This window comes from Ammospiza caudacuta, chromosome 7 (genome assembly GCF_027887145.1).
Source record: "Ammospiza caudacuta isolate bAmmCau1 chromosome 7, bAmmCau1.pri, whole genome shotgun sequence".
In the NCBI taxonomy this organism is placed as follows: domain Eukaryota; kingdom Metazoa; phylum Chordata; class Aves; order Passeriformes; family Passerellidae; genus Ammospiza; species Ammospiza caudacuta.
Window position 1 is genome coordinate 38,439,810 of NC_080599.1, and position 16,212 is coordinate 38,456,021.

Sequence of the window (16,212 nt, forward strand, 5' to 3'; positions counted from 1 at the left end):
GTGGCCGCGGAGCCGGCGCCGGTGGGTGCGCGGGTCCCGCTCGGAGCGGGGCGGCCGCGGCCGCGCGGGGAGCGCCGCGTCTCGCACGCCCTCCCGCGGGCCTCCCGGGATCCCCCCGCGGCGCTGCGGGCCGCGGGCGCGGCGTGCGGAACCCCCGGGACCCGCCGGGTGCAAGGCCCCGTTGTTGGGCCTGGCGGGGGGATGGGAGGCGGCCGAGGGGGGTGTGTGTCTATGTAGATATAAGTGTGTGAGTGTGCGTGTGCACGGATACGCGTGTGTGTGCGCGGATATACGTGCGGGTATGTGTACACACACGCAGCCACGCGTGTTTGTATGGGTCCGGGACACCCCCGCGGGAGTTAACCCCCGACCCCCGGTTTCCCGCCCTCCCAGAGCTGGAGGGGACGGACAGGACGGCGCAGAGAAGGCCAGAGGGCAGGCGGAGCCATGGCGACGGGGGCAGATGTACGGGACATCCTGGAGCTGGGAGGCGTGGAGTCAGAGAACACGGGCACCATCAACAAAAAGGACATCATCAACTCGGATAAGGTGAAGTGCAGTGCCCCGAGGGGCTCCTGCGTGATTCCTGGGCACTCTCTGACCTTGTATGTGGTGTTTGGGGTGAATATTGGAAGAAAGGATGGAATTAAGCGTGTACCTTCTTAGTTACCTGTGCTATGGCATCTGGTGTGGGATTTAAGCTGGAGCTGTGTAAGCTGTGCCCTGCTGAGCTGGGCCAGGCCTCAGGACATTCTCAGCTGTCTTTAAAACTTTCATTTTGTGAAGTGTCTAGTCCTGAAGCAAGTGGAAATAATACAATACAGTCTTGTTTTAGAAGACAGAAAATATTGTCTGACTCGACTGAATGACAGAAGTCTTCCAAACTGTGTGTGGAAAGTGTGTGGCTGGGGTTTGGGACAACTGGGATGCATTGCCTGGGGCAAGTTAGTGAGCTCTGTTAAGGATGTCTGACATGATGTGCTGCATTCTGTGTGGTAATGTGCTACAGTAACTTGTGTTCTGTGTTTTAAATTTGGGCAGGGTCATGGGTGTTCCATGTTTTGCAAGGTGTTGGGAAGGTCAACTTAGGAGTAGTTATGGGATGTGGAGGTGCTTTGAAATGAGCTCTCTGGTGCAGAGATGGTCTGATTTGAAGTAAAGCCTGTGCATTTGGGAAAAAATCAAAACAAAACTGAAGGAGAGGCACTGTGGTTTCACTGCCCGGCTAGGGCACACAGTATAATTGGTGTGATGGAAAACCAGTGAGTTTCAGTCATTTAAAGGCTGAAATGTTGGAATTGCTGGTCATGGGCTGTGTTGGTGAACAGTGTCTGGTGAGCAGCCTGATGGCTGGCTTCAGCCTGAGTGTTGCCACTGAGTGTTTGGAGTTGTGAGTTCTTTTGGAGTTGTGAGTTCTTTGATTTAAATGAGTTTGTGTTAGGCAGCAGAGAGCCAAGGGAGTACTGGGTGCTGGCTGTCTCTTTGGAGCAGGGGACAAGATGGTTTTCTCCTCAAGTTTGCTGTAATGGGAAGAGAGAGGAAGGGAAGGTGCAGTGAAAAGTTCTGGGAGGCATGCAGGAGGGATTGAATGAAACATTCTGAATTTCTGCAAAGTACAGAAGTGAAGCCAAACCAAAGGTGTAAGCTGTTATCACATGGAGAGTGCAAAGTTGCTCATAACAGTGCAGTTCTCAGTCAGGAAATAGATCTATTCTCAATTAAAAAAGAAACAGATTGATGTCTTGAAATCACAGGAGAACCATGAAGTACTTTCCAGTCCATTAGTGACTGAGAATGTTAAAATAAAAATTACTAGGCATAAAAACATTTAAATCAGCACGACCAAGTAATTTGTTCTCAACTCCTAAAAGGGCTGGCTGAGCTGATCTCTGGCCTTCTGATATTAACTTTTAATAAATCTGGGAACTTTGGGGGAGTTCCAGAAGCCTGTGTTCATATAGGGTGTGTGGTGACCTGTGGGTAGCTGCCTTGGTTGGCCTTACATTGCTGCTGGGCAAAGTGATGGACACACTAGAGAGAGGTGCTTGGTTAGGGATGAAAAGGTGCTGATATAATGCATGTCTGTCATGAAGTTTTATGGAAAGCAGCTGTAGTCCAAGATGACAGGGACTTATTTCATTCAGTGCAATCTTGAATTTGCTTGATAAAGGTGGCTGTATGGATTTAGCACAATTTATGATGCAATGTTAGTTTTACTACGAAAAATATTCTGATTTAAAATTTGGTAGTGATATAGTAAGCAAGTATGTAATATTAGTGTGTGGGGTAGTAGTTATAAAGATGGTACAGTTAGACCAAATGCTCACTAATCTTTTCCCACTTAAATGAAATGTAACTTTTAGTGTGGCTGTTACTGTACCTACCTGAATCCAAAGCTGGTCACCTGATACAGTTGATTACTAATAAACTTGTGTATGGGTATGAGCTGGGCTGTGTCTTAGAGACCATCAACTCTGTCAAGGGTTTAGGGGCCAGGTTGGGCTGTGTACCCTGAATTCCTCTTATGAGGAAACTGTAAAAAATTTGTTTGCTGCGTAAATGGGAGAGCAGAATTTTGGGGGCCAGAGAACTTTGGTAGGTGACACTGGGGGTTTTGCCAAGGGGCTACTGCAAGGGTGTAATCACAGATGGAAAAACTGAAGCTGCTGCAGAATAAAGTGACAAAAACTATAAAAAGCTGGGAAGACATTTCTTACTTGAAAAGGTGGAGAATCACGTAATTAAGTGCATTAATACCACTGAGTGCTTGCCTAGTAAGGAAGGGCTTAATGCACCAGCCCCTGCAATCTACAGCCAGATGTTCAGCTTCGAATTTAAGTGTGTTATCAGCAAGAGCAAATGTGGGTACTGGTGAGCCCTATCACTGAAAGTTGGGTACATTTTGTCTGTCAGTGTCTTCCAGCAGGAATAGGCACTTTCCTGGAGAAATTCAAGGTGTCTAAAACCAGATAAAAGTAAAAGCCATCACACGGCACCAGGTTATACAGTTTTAATGTTCCTCAGGAATTTCTACTTCTGAATCTAAAGTGCAATTTTTTTGTTTCAGAAAAAATCCAAGAAATCCTCAGAGACATTGACGTTTAAGAGGCCAGAAGGAATGCACCGAGAAGTTTATGCACTTCTCTATTCTGACAAAAAGTAAGAGCACATGGTCATCTGTGCTGGTTGTGGGGTGGCCTTGGCTTTTGGTGGCAGGGCATCATCCTCTTGAAATCAGGGGCAGTCTTGCTTCTCAGATTGATTCCCCTTTGTGCTCAGCCCATGCTTGTGCCCTTCTCAGTCATGGACAGTGTCTGTTTTCCCTCTTCTAAATTTGAGGGGTTTGCTTGATACAGGAAATTAATTAGATACAGGCAAAACAGTTAATGCAGACAAACCAGTGCTCTTAGCCTTTGTATCTAAGTTTTTCTTAATCTCAGCTGGGAATAGCACCTGCTTTTCCATCTGCAAAAAGAGTTCTGAGCTTGAAATCTCTTTGGGTTTGCTTCTTGCTTCTCATCACCAGCACTTTTTCTCCCCCACAGGGATGCACCTCCGCTGCTGCCAAGCGACACAACTCAGGGTTATCGAACAGTCAAAGCAAAACTGGGCTCCAAGAAAGTCCGGCCTTGGAAGTGGATGCCTTTCACCAACCCAGCGAGGAAAGATGGAGCCATGTTCTACCACTGGAGGAGGGCAGCAGAGGAGGGGAAGGATTACCCTTTTGCCAGATTTAATAAAGTAAGTGGGAGCACTTTCAAACAAAAGCATATGAACAGCAGCTGGAAAATACCCTTCAGTCAGTTCCTTGGCTGTCCAGATGGGAAGTTGATTCTTTCAACACATGAAGGCTGAGTTATATTTGGTAATTGCATTTTTAATTGCAGCATGACCTGCAAGCTTGTGACCATGGACTAATGTCTCCAAATCATTCAGGCAAAGCAGGCTTTGTATGTGGTCAGAGCTTGGTAGAGACCCTGGTGTTTCAGGTGTGCAGTCATGGATTTGGTGATTTGGTGAGGAGAACTCGTGATACCTACCTCTATTCCTGACCAACACCCTCCCCCTGATTACAGGCTCAGGATAGTAAAAGGTATTCTATTCTGAGTGAGACATAAAAGTCAGAAATCTTGCTATTTTGCTCAGTATGAAAAAAATGGCTTGAGCTTCATGGCCAAAAAGGTGGCTTGGAACCTCTTGGCCAGATTCCAGCACAGATGCTGAATTACTTTGTGTTCCCTCTGAAATTGCTCCCGTGGTATCAGTGTGGTGCAGTCCCCTGCTCTTTGCATCTTACATTAAATTGTCACAATGTGTTGTTGTAATCTCCTGCTGTCTTTTGTCCCAGATGTATCTGCTTTGAGTGGCTGCGCCTTTTATGTGTATGCACAAAGAAAACTACATCAAGATTTATACTTCAAAGTCAGGACCTCCAAAGTTAGGAAGGAGCAGAGTTAGGGTGCTTCCATAATGTAATTTCACTCCCTTCATGATGCAAATATGAAAGAGTGAGAAAACCGTGTGCTAACACGATTCCACAAAAGCTCTGCTTGTGTGTAACCGTATACAATATTTTAAGTTTGTAACCCACAGAGCATCAGCTCTAACAAAGCTTGGCTTCCTGCAGAGTTAAGTGGTTGGTTGACCTTATATGTTAGAAGGCTCCAGCTCTGACTGATGCTTTTCCTGTAGCTGGGACATTGGTAAGAGCCTCCTGTGGTATCTCTTCTCTGATGTCTGGGGTGGAAGTCTGAAGTATGACTCACTTAGTCGAGGCACCTACCTAGCTGTCTGAGTGAAACTTTGTGAGGCTAATTGTCTCTAAGACTCTACTGCTGGAACTGGTTTTGGCTGAGTTCAACTGAGTTTATCAGAGGGGGCCACACATCACATCTGGGTGTTTTAATTACATGATTCTCGTTTCCTTAACTTTATCAGGTACTGTGAGCTGACAGGCAGAAGAGCCTTCAGCAAGGCTGTAACCTTTAGATTAGTGATACAGACCTCTGCCATCTGCAAATGCACAATTACCTAATATCAGGAGCAAGTTGTTACCCTTGTGGTGCTGTAGTTGAGAAAGTTGAAGGCACTGATGAAGAGTTTTGCAGATATTTGCTTTATCAGAGGAAGCTTACCTACTTTTCCAGACTCTTGTGGGTTTCTTCTCACATACTTGATACCTCTGTCTGAATCTTTCTCTCCCCTTGCCATGAGCCTGTTTTCCTGTGTAGTCTGTCCTGTTGATCACTCCAGCTCTTTAACCAAGCTCCTGGGTCACTGCTCAGTTGCTTTCCCTTTTCTCTGTGCTTCCAGTCTCCAGTACAATTCCCTCCTCTTTGCTGTGAGATCCAAAATATGAACTTGGGTTTAACCATGTACACTGAGCCTTGTTTCAGGCTGTGAAATAGGAGTATAAAAGCAGCTTTGCTGGTGTCAGAGCAAAGCCCTCTCTCAGCCAATACTGGTTTTTTTTTTTATTACCATCAGTAAAGGCTTAGTGAAAGAGTATGAGAATGGGGCAAATACATATTTTCCTATTTTCTGGTGGTCTTTAGCTTAAGGATTTCTTAATTTGAAATTTGTGTTTAATAATTCTTGCTAGGTACATTCAGGGCAGAAAGCTGCTTCGTGAGTAACCCATGCTAATGAGTTCTTCAAGTTAATTTTGTGTGGTGTGCAAAGGTGCTTCCTCTGCTCATTTCAAACTGCTGCCTTGAGGTTTAGTCCCTCAGAGATCTTGTGTTACATGATGTAGTAAATTGTCCTTGCTGTGTGCTGTGTTCTCTGTAATGTGACATGCCCTCCTGTGCACTCTCTTGTTCTCAAATATCCTTTCTTTTGAAATGTGTGGACTAGGAGTGAGTGTTCCACTTAGGAGAGCATGGTGGATTTATGTGGGCTATTTTCTCTATTTCTCTCATAATTTTTACTGTTCAGTTTGAATTTTTACCTCTATTAAGCATTGTGCTGATGTTTTCACAGAGCTGTCTTGTGGCTCCAGGATCCTGAGCAGTTTCAGCTAATTTGATACTGATGATTTTGTGAATTTATAGTGGGAAATGTTGGGCTGAGAGAGGTTTTCTGGGCTATTGAATCCTCCTCTTGGCTCTTTCAGGTCCTCCCACAATCCAGTCCCTTTCATAAACTGATCAAGTTCCTTTTGAATAGCACTTGGCTTTTCCTGCCCCCGTGCTTCCTTGGGAAGCTCTTCTAGGCTGTCTTTGCTCCATTTCATTTCCAGGTTAAATTTTCCGTGTTAAATTGGCATTTCTTTGCAAGTCAATTTCTTTGTTCTTATTTCAGTTGTTCTTTTCTTCCCATGAGTATTCCTTTCATTTCATCTAGCATACTTGAAGCCTGCAGTCAGATTCTCCTTCAGACTTGCTTTGCTAGGCTGTGTTCTCTTCCAGGCTGCTCTAGGAAGGCAGGCTCACCACCCCATTACTCATGCTCTTCTCTGTACTTGTTTCCATTTCAGTGCACCTCTCCTGACCAGGGATCAGTAGTGTTGGAGTTGCTATTCCTGCCAGTATTCTTGTTGTGCAGTTGAAACACTGCCAGTTTCTGCTGGAAATCCCTCTCTGGGGATCATATATGCCTTTTCATGGTTATGTTGCATTTGAATGTATTGTCAGCCCATGGTTGGCTCAAACTTTCCATCTGTTCCCACCTTCTGATTTCTTTCAGGGGTTCTCACCTGAGCAGCCATGAATGGGGCTGAGGAAGTGTTTTGGAAGTATCTTTGCTCTTGTCACATTCTCTTGTCTACTGAGGCATCTGCCATGATCCACTGCAGAGGGCCCTGCTGGCTCTTCTCAAGTGTGTGTGTGCTCCTCTAGAAATTATTTTTGTTTCATGATGTGCATGGGACATCCTTATAGTGTCTGGTAAGATGCTTTGCTCCTGGTGGAGGTGGTACTTGAAGGTTGAGGTTCAGTGCATCCCCAAGAGATCTCATTCACATTTGAGTTTCTGTGTCTAAGTGGTAGAGGAAGGGCAGTAGGCCTAAAGAAGCTGTTACTTGGAGGCTCAGAAATGCTCCTCTGAGCTCCAGGGAGTTCACGAGGATGACTTTCCTCATGACAGGACACAAAACCACAGAGGTGTTGAAGCACACCTGCTTGCATGCACACTGTTTTCTTCTGGAGGCAGGACCTCCTCAGGCTGAGCAAAGTTTTGCTGCAGGAGGGAGTGAGAGGCAATAAGGGAGGAAAGCACAGGGTTATTTACACTTTTGCTTTACCACATGCTAGGATTTCCCCTAATGTAGTAAGTATTTTTGCTGTTGCTTTAGTACTCATGTGACACTTGTGTTCTGGATAGAAGCCTTGCAGAGCAGTCCCAGGCTGGGGACAGGAGTGTGGGCTTGGTCCTTTAGGACACTGTGAGAGTTGGACTGTCATTTGGCTCTGTCATTCTGCTGGGGGAAAGATCTATAGGAAAGGGAGGGACAAAGTTATCTGCCAAGTTTATAGCCTTCAGTTGTACAGTACACAGTCTTTCAGATCTTCATGATACTGTCTGCACCAAACATGAAAGAAGTAGTCTGAGTATCAAAGGAGAAGGTGTGCTAAAGGCTGGGGATTACTGCCCCTTGCCTTTCCTGTTCTTCCTGTACGAGTGAGCATGTCCCAACCTAAGAGTCAACTGTCAGAACACTTTCTGCCAAGGTATTGGTTTTGCTGTATGGGAGGAATGCAGGGAGGCTGAATCTTGGTTTCACTGTCATGTTAGCCTGAAATTTTGAAACCCATAGTCAGGATGTGGGTTGCTGACCTCTGCCTGTGTAAACCATCTGAAATAGGTTTCAGCCTCCTAGGCAGTAGTTCCTTGTAGGCTTCCCTGAATGTCACGTTATGGCCTTGGGATCACACATTGCTCCATTTCAGGTCCTCTGCCTGCTCATCATGTTTCCTATCCGGACTCATTGCTCAGGGTGCTGGCAGACCCCTCCTGTCAGTGCTGTGCTCATGCTCTTGGCTCAGGTGTCTTGGCAGCGAGGAGGGCAGTGCTGCAGGAGAGCTACCATGGTTTTCTCTCTCTCCACAGACAGTGCAGGTTCCTGTGTACTCAGAGCAGGAGTACCAGATGTATCTCCACGACGACGCGTGGACCAAGGCTGAGACAGACCATCTCTTCGACCTGGCTCGGCGCTTCGATCTGCGCTTCGTGGTCATTCACGACCGCTACGATCACCAGCAGTTCAAGGTGAGTCCTGGGGGCCAAGCAACCTGCTGCCATGGCATGTGCAGGGTTTTCTGCACTTGAAAGACCAAATTACCCTTTATATCAACTTAATTAGGGGAAAAGAATGAATTATTGGCAGCAGGGAATATTGAATTTCCAGCACAAGGCATTGCTGTTTGCTTTGTTTGTAATTGAATCCACTGTGACTTGTTCTTATTCCATGTTGTGTTTTATTAGAAAGTTAGAAGGTTTGCACCTGCCAGGAGAACAGATCATTGTCCCTTGAAGATAAGGCAGCTGGAGAGTTTATTTGAGCAGGCTAGGTGTTCTATATTTCAGTCTAGACCCTTGGAGAAGGATCTCCCAAAACCCTGGGGGCTGGGACTTCTCCCTGGTGCTGCTCCTGACTTGTGATCTGACATGGTGCAGGTTTCCATCATCTCTGCTGTGAAACAGGGACTGTCAGTGGTCTGAAATTGCAGCCCTGGTGTCATGATTGCTGATCTGCTATACTGGTTACATGCTTCCTGGTGACATAGGGAATGATGTGACATCTACAGAACACCTCCTTGTTATCCTCTGAAATGCTCACATGAAGAGCAAAGTAAAATAACAAGAGTATGCCCAGCTAAGCAGCCCAAACATGTTTTGGGCTTGGGTTAATGGAGCACAGCTCAGACTTCATGAAATGATGGGCAGTGAATTGATGCTGCTGATACTTTGGCTGTGACTTGAATGACCATTGTCTAGAGCCAATTGGAGACCTGCACATTTGTTGCAGTTTCCTGCTTGCAGGCTTTCTCCTCTCAACTCTCCTTGCATCCTTTTATCTTCACTGCTTGGGATGTTCCACTGCTGTGTTGTCTTTAAACCCTCAGCACTGTTAGATCTTTTGGTGGGTATTTTTAGAGCAGTAGCTGTAAACCCTGGCAGTTAATTCATGCAGCTCACTGAGAAGCTCCTCCTTCCCTGTCATTCCCCTGGCACTGCAAGGGTTCCTCTAGGCCTTCCAGGCACTGTCTCTTGTACTGTATGTGACATCCTCGTGGTCCTTAGGTGGCTTCTGCACAAGGTTTTGCTTAGTTCTTCCATAATATTGTCATCCTGTGATGTCTTCCACAGAAAAGGTCAGTGGAGGATCTGAAGGAACGGTATTACCACATTTGTGCCAAGCTGGCAAACATTCGTGCAGCTCCCGGCACAGACCTAAAAATCCCAGTCTTTGATGCGGGCCATGAGAGACGAAGGAAGGAACAGCTGGAAAGGCTTTACAATAGGACACCAGAGCAGGTAACTTGGGGAAGAGAGCATCACTTCTCCAGAAGATTGATAAGTTGAATCAGGAGGTGTATGATGCCGGCCAGAGGGTGGGAAAGGTAAAGAAGGGCTGGACAAGAAAAAAGCAACACCTGAGTACAGCTTTTGTTGTTGGGTTAATGTCCCTTTAAGGAGTTTAAAAGGACAATCATTGAGAAACCTGACTATCCAGGAGAAAGGTCTACATGAACAGAGTAATGGTCTGACCTTCTCAGTGACACTGACTGTATTAGTCCTCTGATAGAAGCAAATTCTCAGTGTTGTTATGAGTATACCAGAGTCTCATGGAGAGAGAATTATTTATCTGAGAGTAGAAATCTTTCCAGAAAGCATCAAAGACTAAATCTACATGCTTAGTTCTTCTCTGTGTTGAAGCTATGTGAGGGTCCTACAGTTCAGAGGTTAAGAAAGTGTGTTCTCCATAGGCTGGGGGAGAGCATCAGTTTCAGTTTTCAGTTAGTTCCCCCCAAGGACAAGTTCATATGTGACTTACTCTGCTTCTTCACTCCACTGATAGGTGTCAGAACTGCTCTAGGTTCTATATGCTATGACTGGGGCGGGGAGTTTTTTTCTTTTCACAACACTGTATTTACAACCACAGCATATTTGGGCTTTTTAACCCTTCTGTGCTTTTGATCTCTGGAAAATGGGATTAGTAATTTATGGATTGTTGAAGGGTGCATCATAAAGGTTGTGGTCCAGTACCTGCCAGATTGTAGAGTGGCATTGCCGTGGGTGCAGGGTAAGGTTATGGAGTGTAACGTGCTCTACAAATCCAAGAAGTTAGGCAGGAGCATGAAATCATTCCCGGGCTGGCCCAGGGCAGAGCTGCTGTCGGTAGAGGGCCCCCTTGCCTTGCCAGGCCTCCTCTGCTCTCTGACTGCCCTGACGCGCTCTGGTCTGCAGGTGGCAGAAGAAGAATACCTCATCCAGGAGCTCCGTAAAATTGAAACCAGGAAGAAAGAGAGAGAAAAGAGAACCCAAGACCTGCAGAAGCTCATCACAGCTGCCGACACCACCACTGAGCAGAGGCGTGCTGAGCGCAAGGCTCCCAAGAAGAAGCTGCCACAGAAGAAGGAGACAGAGAAGCCTGTAAACATTTATGTTTCTTTTTTTTCCCCTTTACCCTGTTTATGCTCTGGCTGGGTAACGTTTTCTGCAGCAGTCCTGTGGGGATGAGGCCCTTTCTGGGTGGTAGGAGTAACTGCTGGCTGCCTTCTGGCAGATGTTTTTTGGTTACATCTTTGGAAGGCAGATTGGTGTAAGGCAGCCATTGTCTGAATCCCCTGGTGTGCTCTCAGTCTCTCTCCCATTTGAAAAATGCTGGTTTAAGTCCTGTTTATCTTTCCCTGCCTGACAAAAGGGATGAAATAATGCCAGCTGTTAATGCATCATGGCAGGGAGAAGCATGTCTCCCTGCTTCTTCCAAGTGTACTCTGTTGCTACTGTGTAGGGTTGGCCCACAAACCCATTGTCTTTCACCTGCCTTATTTTTCTAGTTCAAGTTTTCCTTTTGTCCCCAGCTCCTGGATCTCAGCAGCATCTCCCCAAGCTATGCCTCTCTCCTGATCCTCAGTTGTGATCAGAGCAGCCTTGCTGTGGGACTCTTGTATTCTGGGAGCTGATGGCTATTTCTCCATGAGCTGAGCTGCATTCTAAGGAGCCCAGCACACAGCTTTCACTTCACATTTGGTGCTACCTCAGCTTCCCTTACTGGAAAGAGGTGGACAGCATGGACTGATCTAAATTCAGCGCCTTCAGTAGGAAAGGGCTGTTAAAAAAATCTCAGATGTTTCCAGCGAGTCCCTCAGAATTCTTGTCCCTTCACCTTGTGAACAGAGAGTACTTGAGTAATTTTTCTCCAAAAGGTTCTGTACAGAGAGCAGGGAGAAGCAGTGAATTCTAGACAGTTATTGCTTGAAGTGTGCCTAATGGCCACCACTTGCTCAAAACACCCTTTTGGTGTGTCATGTCCTGTGTGTGTCCCTGCTGTGTGATGAATATAATACCACTGGGCACCTTTTGCATTGAATTCCCCAAAGGGTTGTTCTGGGAAAGCTCAGCCATGGTTGGCATATCTCCCGTGAAGAAAGCAGTTTGTCACTGGTGGGAATGAACAAAAGGGGGCTAGAGAATGGGGCTGGAAAGATGCTGAGGGTGCCAAGGCAAGGGAGTTCACCCCTAAACATTGTCTAGGACCTGTCTGCAGGCATGTAGTGCATAGGCACACCAGGGTGGGCAGAGAAGCAGTTTCTGTTGTTGCAGTAGCATCATTTCATCCATGACAGAGTCCATTAGGAGTCAATTACCAACTATAGCCAGGAAATGTTAAGAAAAAAATTGCATTTTAACTAAGAATTTGAATCGGGAGCTGCATCAGCATCATTTCAACAAAGGAAAATCATTTAGCAAAGAGTCAATTGAGGTTGAAGCGTTTACAGCATGTACAGGCTGTACAGGCACATGAGGCAAAAGAACCCATTTAATTGCTTTTATTGCTGAATGCAAGTCAGAGTTGGCTTGGCTGAGGCAGTGATGCTGATTTCCCCACACTGCTTGTGTCAGGGTGTTCAGCAACAAGCTGAGGGGCAGAGTTCAGGGAGTTTGGAAGCCAGCCTTTGTGCAAAGGAAGCAGACGGGATTGGTTTTTGATTGCAGCCTTGTTTGTCTCTAATAAGGCAAGCAGGGAGGCTGTATCCTACCAAAGATCAAAGTGATCTCTACAAGTTCATTAGCCCTATTGGTAGTTAGAGAATACTTTTTCCTTCATGGCCGTGTCTAGGAGTCTTTTCCCAGGTCCTCTCTTTATTGGACAGACAGCAGATAACTGAAATAATCTTAATGCCTGGCCATGCAGAGTGGTTTGCGGGGTGCCACCTCAAGACCAAGACCTAGAGATAGCTGATGGGGATGTGAGAGTTATTGGCAGGGAACTTGAGAAATTGAGTCACTGTCCTTCAGCATCTCTTTATGATCTTGGGGCAGCCCTGGCTGTCTCAGCTCTGTCTGGAACAAAGAAAGAGCAAGCTGCAGAGCCTCTCTGCAGAGAAATCTAGGTACAGCAAGGCAAATGCTGTTTCCAAAGAAATGGGGAGATTTGAGGTGACTTGCTTTTGGAAAAACACAATTGTGCATGTGTTTTGCAGAGGTTGTGGCTATTCTTAGCTTGAATCGTAAGTATTGCTGATCCACTCAGGGGAACCCAAACCATTCACTGCACAGATAGCCTGGTTTAGTATTTTAAAAGTCTGCTCACCTTTTGCTTTCCTCATCAGCATAGATTTTTAAGGGATTGTATTTATTTTTTTCCATTTCATTGAAATGCAACTATATGCTCCACTGTTAGCAGCAGAAACATGGAAGTTTGCTGCATTTTAATGCTCTACTTAAAATATGAAGAAAGAAAGAAAACTGTCTAATGTGTGGACAAATGGCAAAACACGTATGAACAGCAGGCCTCCCTGGGAGGGGGCAGCCCTTGCATCCTCATTAGTGGCCTCAGGTCTGTACAGATCAGAGGTTTCTCAGCTCATTCCTTTGAGAATTTACAGTCAAAAGGCAAGATTTAGGGAAGTCCTGGGCTGTTTTGATCAGTGAAATGGGTCAAATTTGGATGAGGATGATACTGTGAAAATATGTATAACTACCATGTGGGGTCAGGGTTTCTGTGTGGGTGGATGTAAGTCCCTGTGCAGAGCAGTGCATTTAAACCAACTCACCAAAAATGTTTGAGCTTTCCAAAGATGCCTTGAGTAGTTTTCTCAATGAATTGCTTGGGATTTTCCCACTGAATCCTGTTGTCTGGGATTTTCCTCTTGCCTCAGCTCTGACATGTGGCCGTGGCAGGTGGTTCTCTGTCATAGGAAATGGTGTTTCCCCTTCAGATAGTCTCTATATGAAATGTTGTGTTTCTTGTGTTTCCTCCATCAACACATCCTGTTTCAATCTCTTTCAGGCTGTTCCTGAGACTGCTGGCATCAAGTTTCCTGACTTCAAATCTGCAGGTGTCACGCTGCGGAGCCAGAGGGTAGGTTCTTGTCCTGTTCCCATGGGACCTCTGTTAATGTCTTTCACTTTGCCTCCCTCTCTCCTCATCCTTTTATAGCTAAAGAAAGTCGAGTTCTTGCCTCTAAAATAAGAAAGGAATTCTATAAATGTGGAGACTCAGAAACCTGGAATGCTGGCTCTGTGGAAGCCAACTCATTGCCTTGCAGAGGCACCTGAACTTGCTGGTGTTTGTCACTAATGTGCCTGCTCTGCTGTTAGACACCTGTGACACAACCAAATGGAGCTCTCTAGTCCAAACAGAGCTCACAGCCAGAACTAATGGGCCTCTTGGAGCATGTGTGTTGCTAGCTGAGAGGTTCTTTTGGATTGGTTTGAGCTGGAAAGGACCTTAAAAATCATCTAGTTAAGATGATTAAGGACTGCATGTTCAGGTTGTATCTTGAAAAAAGCCAGAAACACATAAACATGTAGAATTTTTAGCTTTTCTGTTTACATTATCTTAGAAGATTTTTTTTTAAACCCCCCGTGTTCAGTCTGTTGCAGAGATACTCCTGAGTAAAGAACTTCCTTGCTGTTTTTGTATTGCTTTCATATATCAGCAAGACTTGACCCCTGCCTCTTTGCCACAGGTTTTGGGATATCAAGTAACTTAAACCTGCTTGGTCAACTGAATGTTTTCAGAGAAGTTTTGATATCAAAATCCTGTGTGCCTGTACAAGTACTTTTTGCTTTTATCCTAGCAAAAAAAAAAAAAAAAAAAAGAAAAAAAAAAAAGAAAAAAAAAAAAAAAAAAGAAGATTTTTAATTGCTTTATTATAGCAAAGTTGGATAGTTGGATGAGTACATTCCTTGCCTGGCATCCTCACTTGGCACAGTAAATTTAAATGACAGTTTTTATGGAATGCTCTTTTGATATCAGACTGGTTGCAGATCTTGCTGGCTGTTAATGGAAATGTGTTTGGGATAATGCTGCTTTGATGTACTGGTGCATGTGTGTGTTAGAGGTGGGATGCCTCAGCAGGGCCACTGCTGGGGGGCCCCTTCAGTGTACCAGTGCCACCATCTGCAGGATAAGTGTTTGAGTGAGGGGCTACAGCCTTGAGGAAGTCACAGTCCAGAGATAAGCAAGATTGCAGTGCAGGTGTTGAGATTTATTGAGACGTGGCAGATGTGTTCTCCAGCACTAAGATAAATAGAGTAATTTATGGAGATTGATTAGGATTTTGAAAAGTAATAAGTAATGGTTGATCTTTTCTATTTTTTTTACCCCCTCTGGAAGAGAAGCTGAGCAATAATGTATCAGTTATGGAACCATCTGGCAAAGCCAGCAGCCTTTTTGTGTGCCAAACAGGCAATTCAAATCCCAGCCTTCATGAAAATGGGTGCTACTTGCTTTTATCTGTTCCCTCATGCTCACAAGATGCAGTGTTAAGCTGAGGCATGGCAGTCTGATTCAGCAACTTTTAGCCTGCAGTGTCCAAGCTCCTGGAGTGACCTAGAGCAACTTTCTATGTTCTACTTGAAATTTTTAAGGAGATAAATGCTGTTCTTAGAATTGCCAGTGGTTTGTGAGTTAAAAAGATGGTTCATCACTGATCTAGGTGAAAAAACAGCACCTTGCTGTTTGGAAGTGTGAAACCTACCTCTAAGCCAGAAAAATGAATTCATTTGTGGCTTTTAGCCAGTCACCTGGCTTCCTTATCCAAGCCTTCCCTGTTTTTAAAATGGAAGCTATGAGACTCACTTGCTTCAGAGATGCATGATGGGGAGAATTAATTACATGAGGTCAGTACAGGCCTTTTGAACTGGCAAGAGGTGCTGAAGTGCCAACTGTTATGGAGTTGACAGTCCATGCTAATCCAAATTATTTTACTTGTGGGATTTATATGGTAAACCCTCTGATCTCCAGTGATGTGGAATTGATCAGGGTGGAGGCTGACTAGGACTAAGTGAGGAATTGGAATGAAGTGCTGGAAATTCATACTCTGGCAACATCCAGCATAAGATGTTTTGCCCTTAGCACATTGAAAAATGATTTCTAAAAGCTTGTTCTTTCCTGCAGTAAGTTCTTTTTGCCTGAAGACCTAAAGAGTTCCTCACCTAAAGGCTTCTGTTTTCCTCCTTTGTTTCATACTTTGCTACTGTGCTTTATGCCTTTCGTGGTTAGGTGAAGTTGGATTTTGCAGTGAGATCAGGGCTCAACCTCTGTCATGTGTGAAAAATGTACCATATCATCCCCAGGATAATAGCACTTACTCTTTGATTAGAGATTTTTTTTTTTCCTGAGGATTTACAATTAGTCTGAAATCTGAGTTAAAATTAATTTATAGAAATGAGTCCTTGAAGAAAAAGTTAGGAATCCGCATTCAACTTAATTTGTTCCCAGTAGTTTTTGTGACAATAGCCATGGCTCTTCAAATTCCCTGTCATTACAGCTTACACAATCTTATGGACAGGCTGAATTTGAGGACTGTTTTTTTCTCCCCCTGTGAGGATTAATGGTCACTTAGAGCCATTATTCTTCATAACTGAAAGTTTCTCCTTCAGCAGACGCTGAAGAGTAATCTTCTGCAGGGACTTGGACAAGCTGGCTGCTATCAGACTGGCCTCAGTGTCCCATTGTTCTCCATGGCACTGTGGCCACAGGCAAAGGAGGCCACAGCCCCCGTGCCCTTGCTCTGCTTGTGATTTCCCTCTGCC

General features: G+C 45.1%; 1 protein-coding gene across 2 annotated transcripts in view; it reads left to right on the forward strand.

Moving 5' to 3' along the window:
- Positions 1 to 16,212, forward strand: part of DMAP1 (DNA methyltransferase 1 associated protein 1) — a 29,821-nt gene continuing 13,609 nt past the window's right edge. Inside the window, exons 1-8 of one of the 2 annotated variants that reach the window (XM_058808478.1) lie at positions 1 to 21; positions 394 to 549; positions 3,068 to 3,159; positions 3,546 to 3,741; positions 8,050 to 8,208; positions 9,310 to 9,477; positions 10,411 to 10,596; positions 13,460 to 13,531. In XM_058808478.1, coding sequence (XP_058664461.1) covers positions 448 to 549; positions 3,068 to 3,159; positions 3,546 to 3,741; positions 8,050 to 8,208; positions 9,310 to 9,477; positions 10,411 to 10,596; positions 13,460 to 13,531 — 975 coding nt within the window. In that variant the 5' untranslated portion in view covers positions 1 to 21; positions 394 to 447. Of the gene's footprint in view, positions 22 to 212; positions 550 to 3,067; positions 3,160 to 3,545; positions 3,742 to 8,049; positions 8,209 to 9,309; positions 9,478 to 10,410; positions 10,597 to 13,459; positions 13,532 to 16,212 lie in introns of those variants that run through there. The other variant, XM_058808479.1, reaches the window with a different exon arrangement.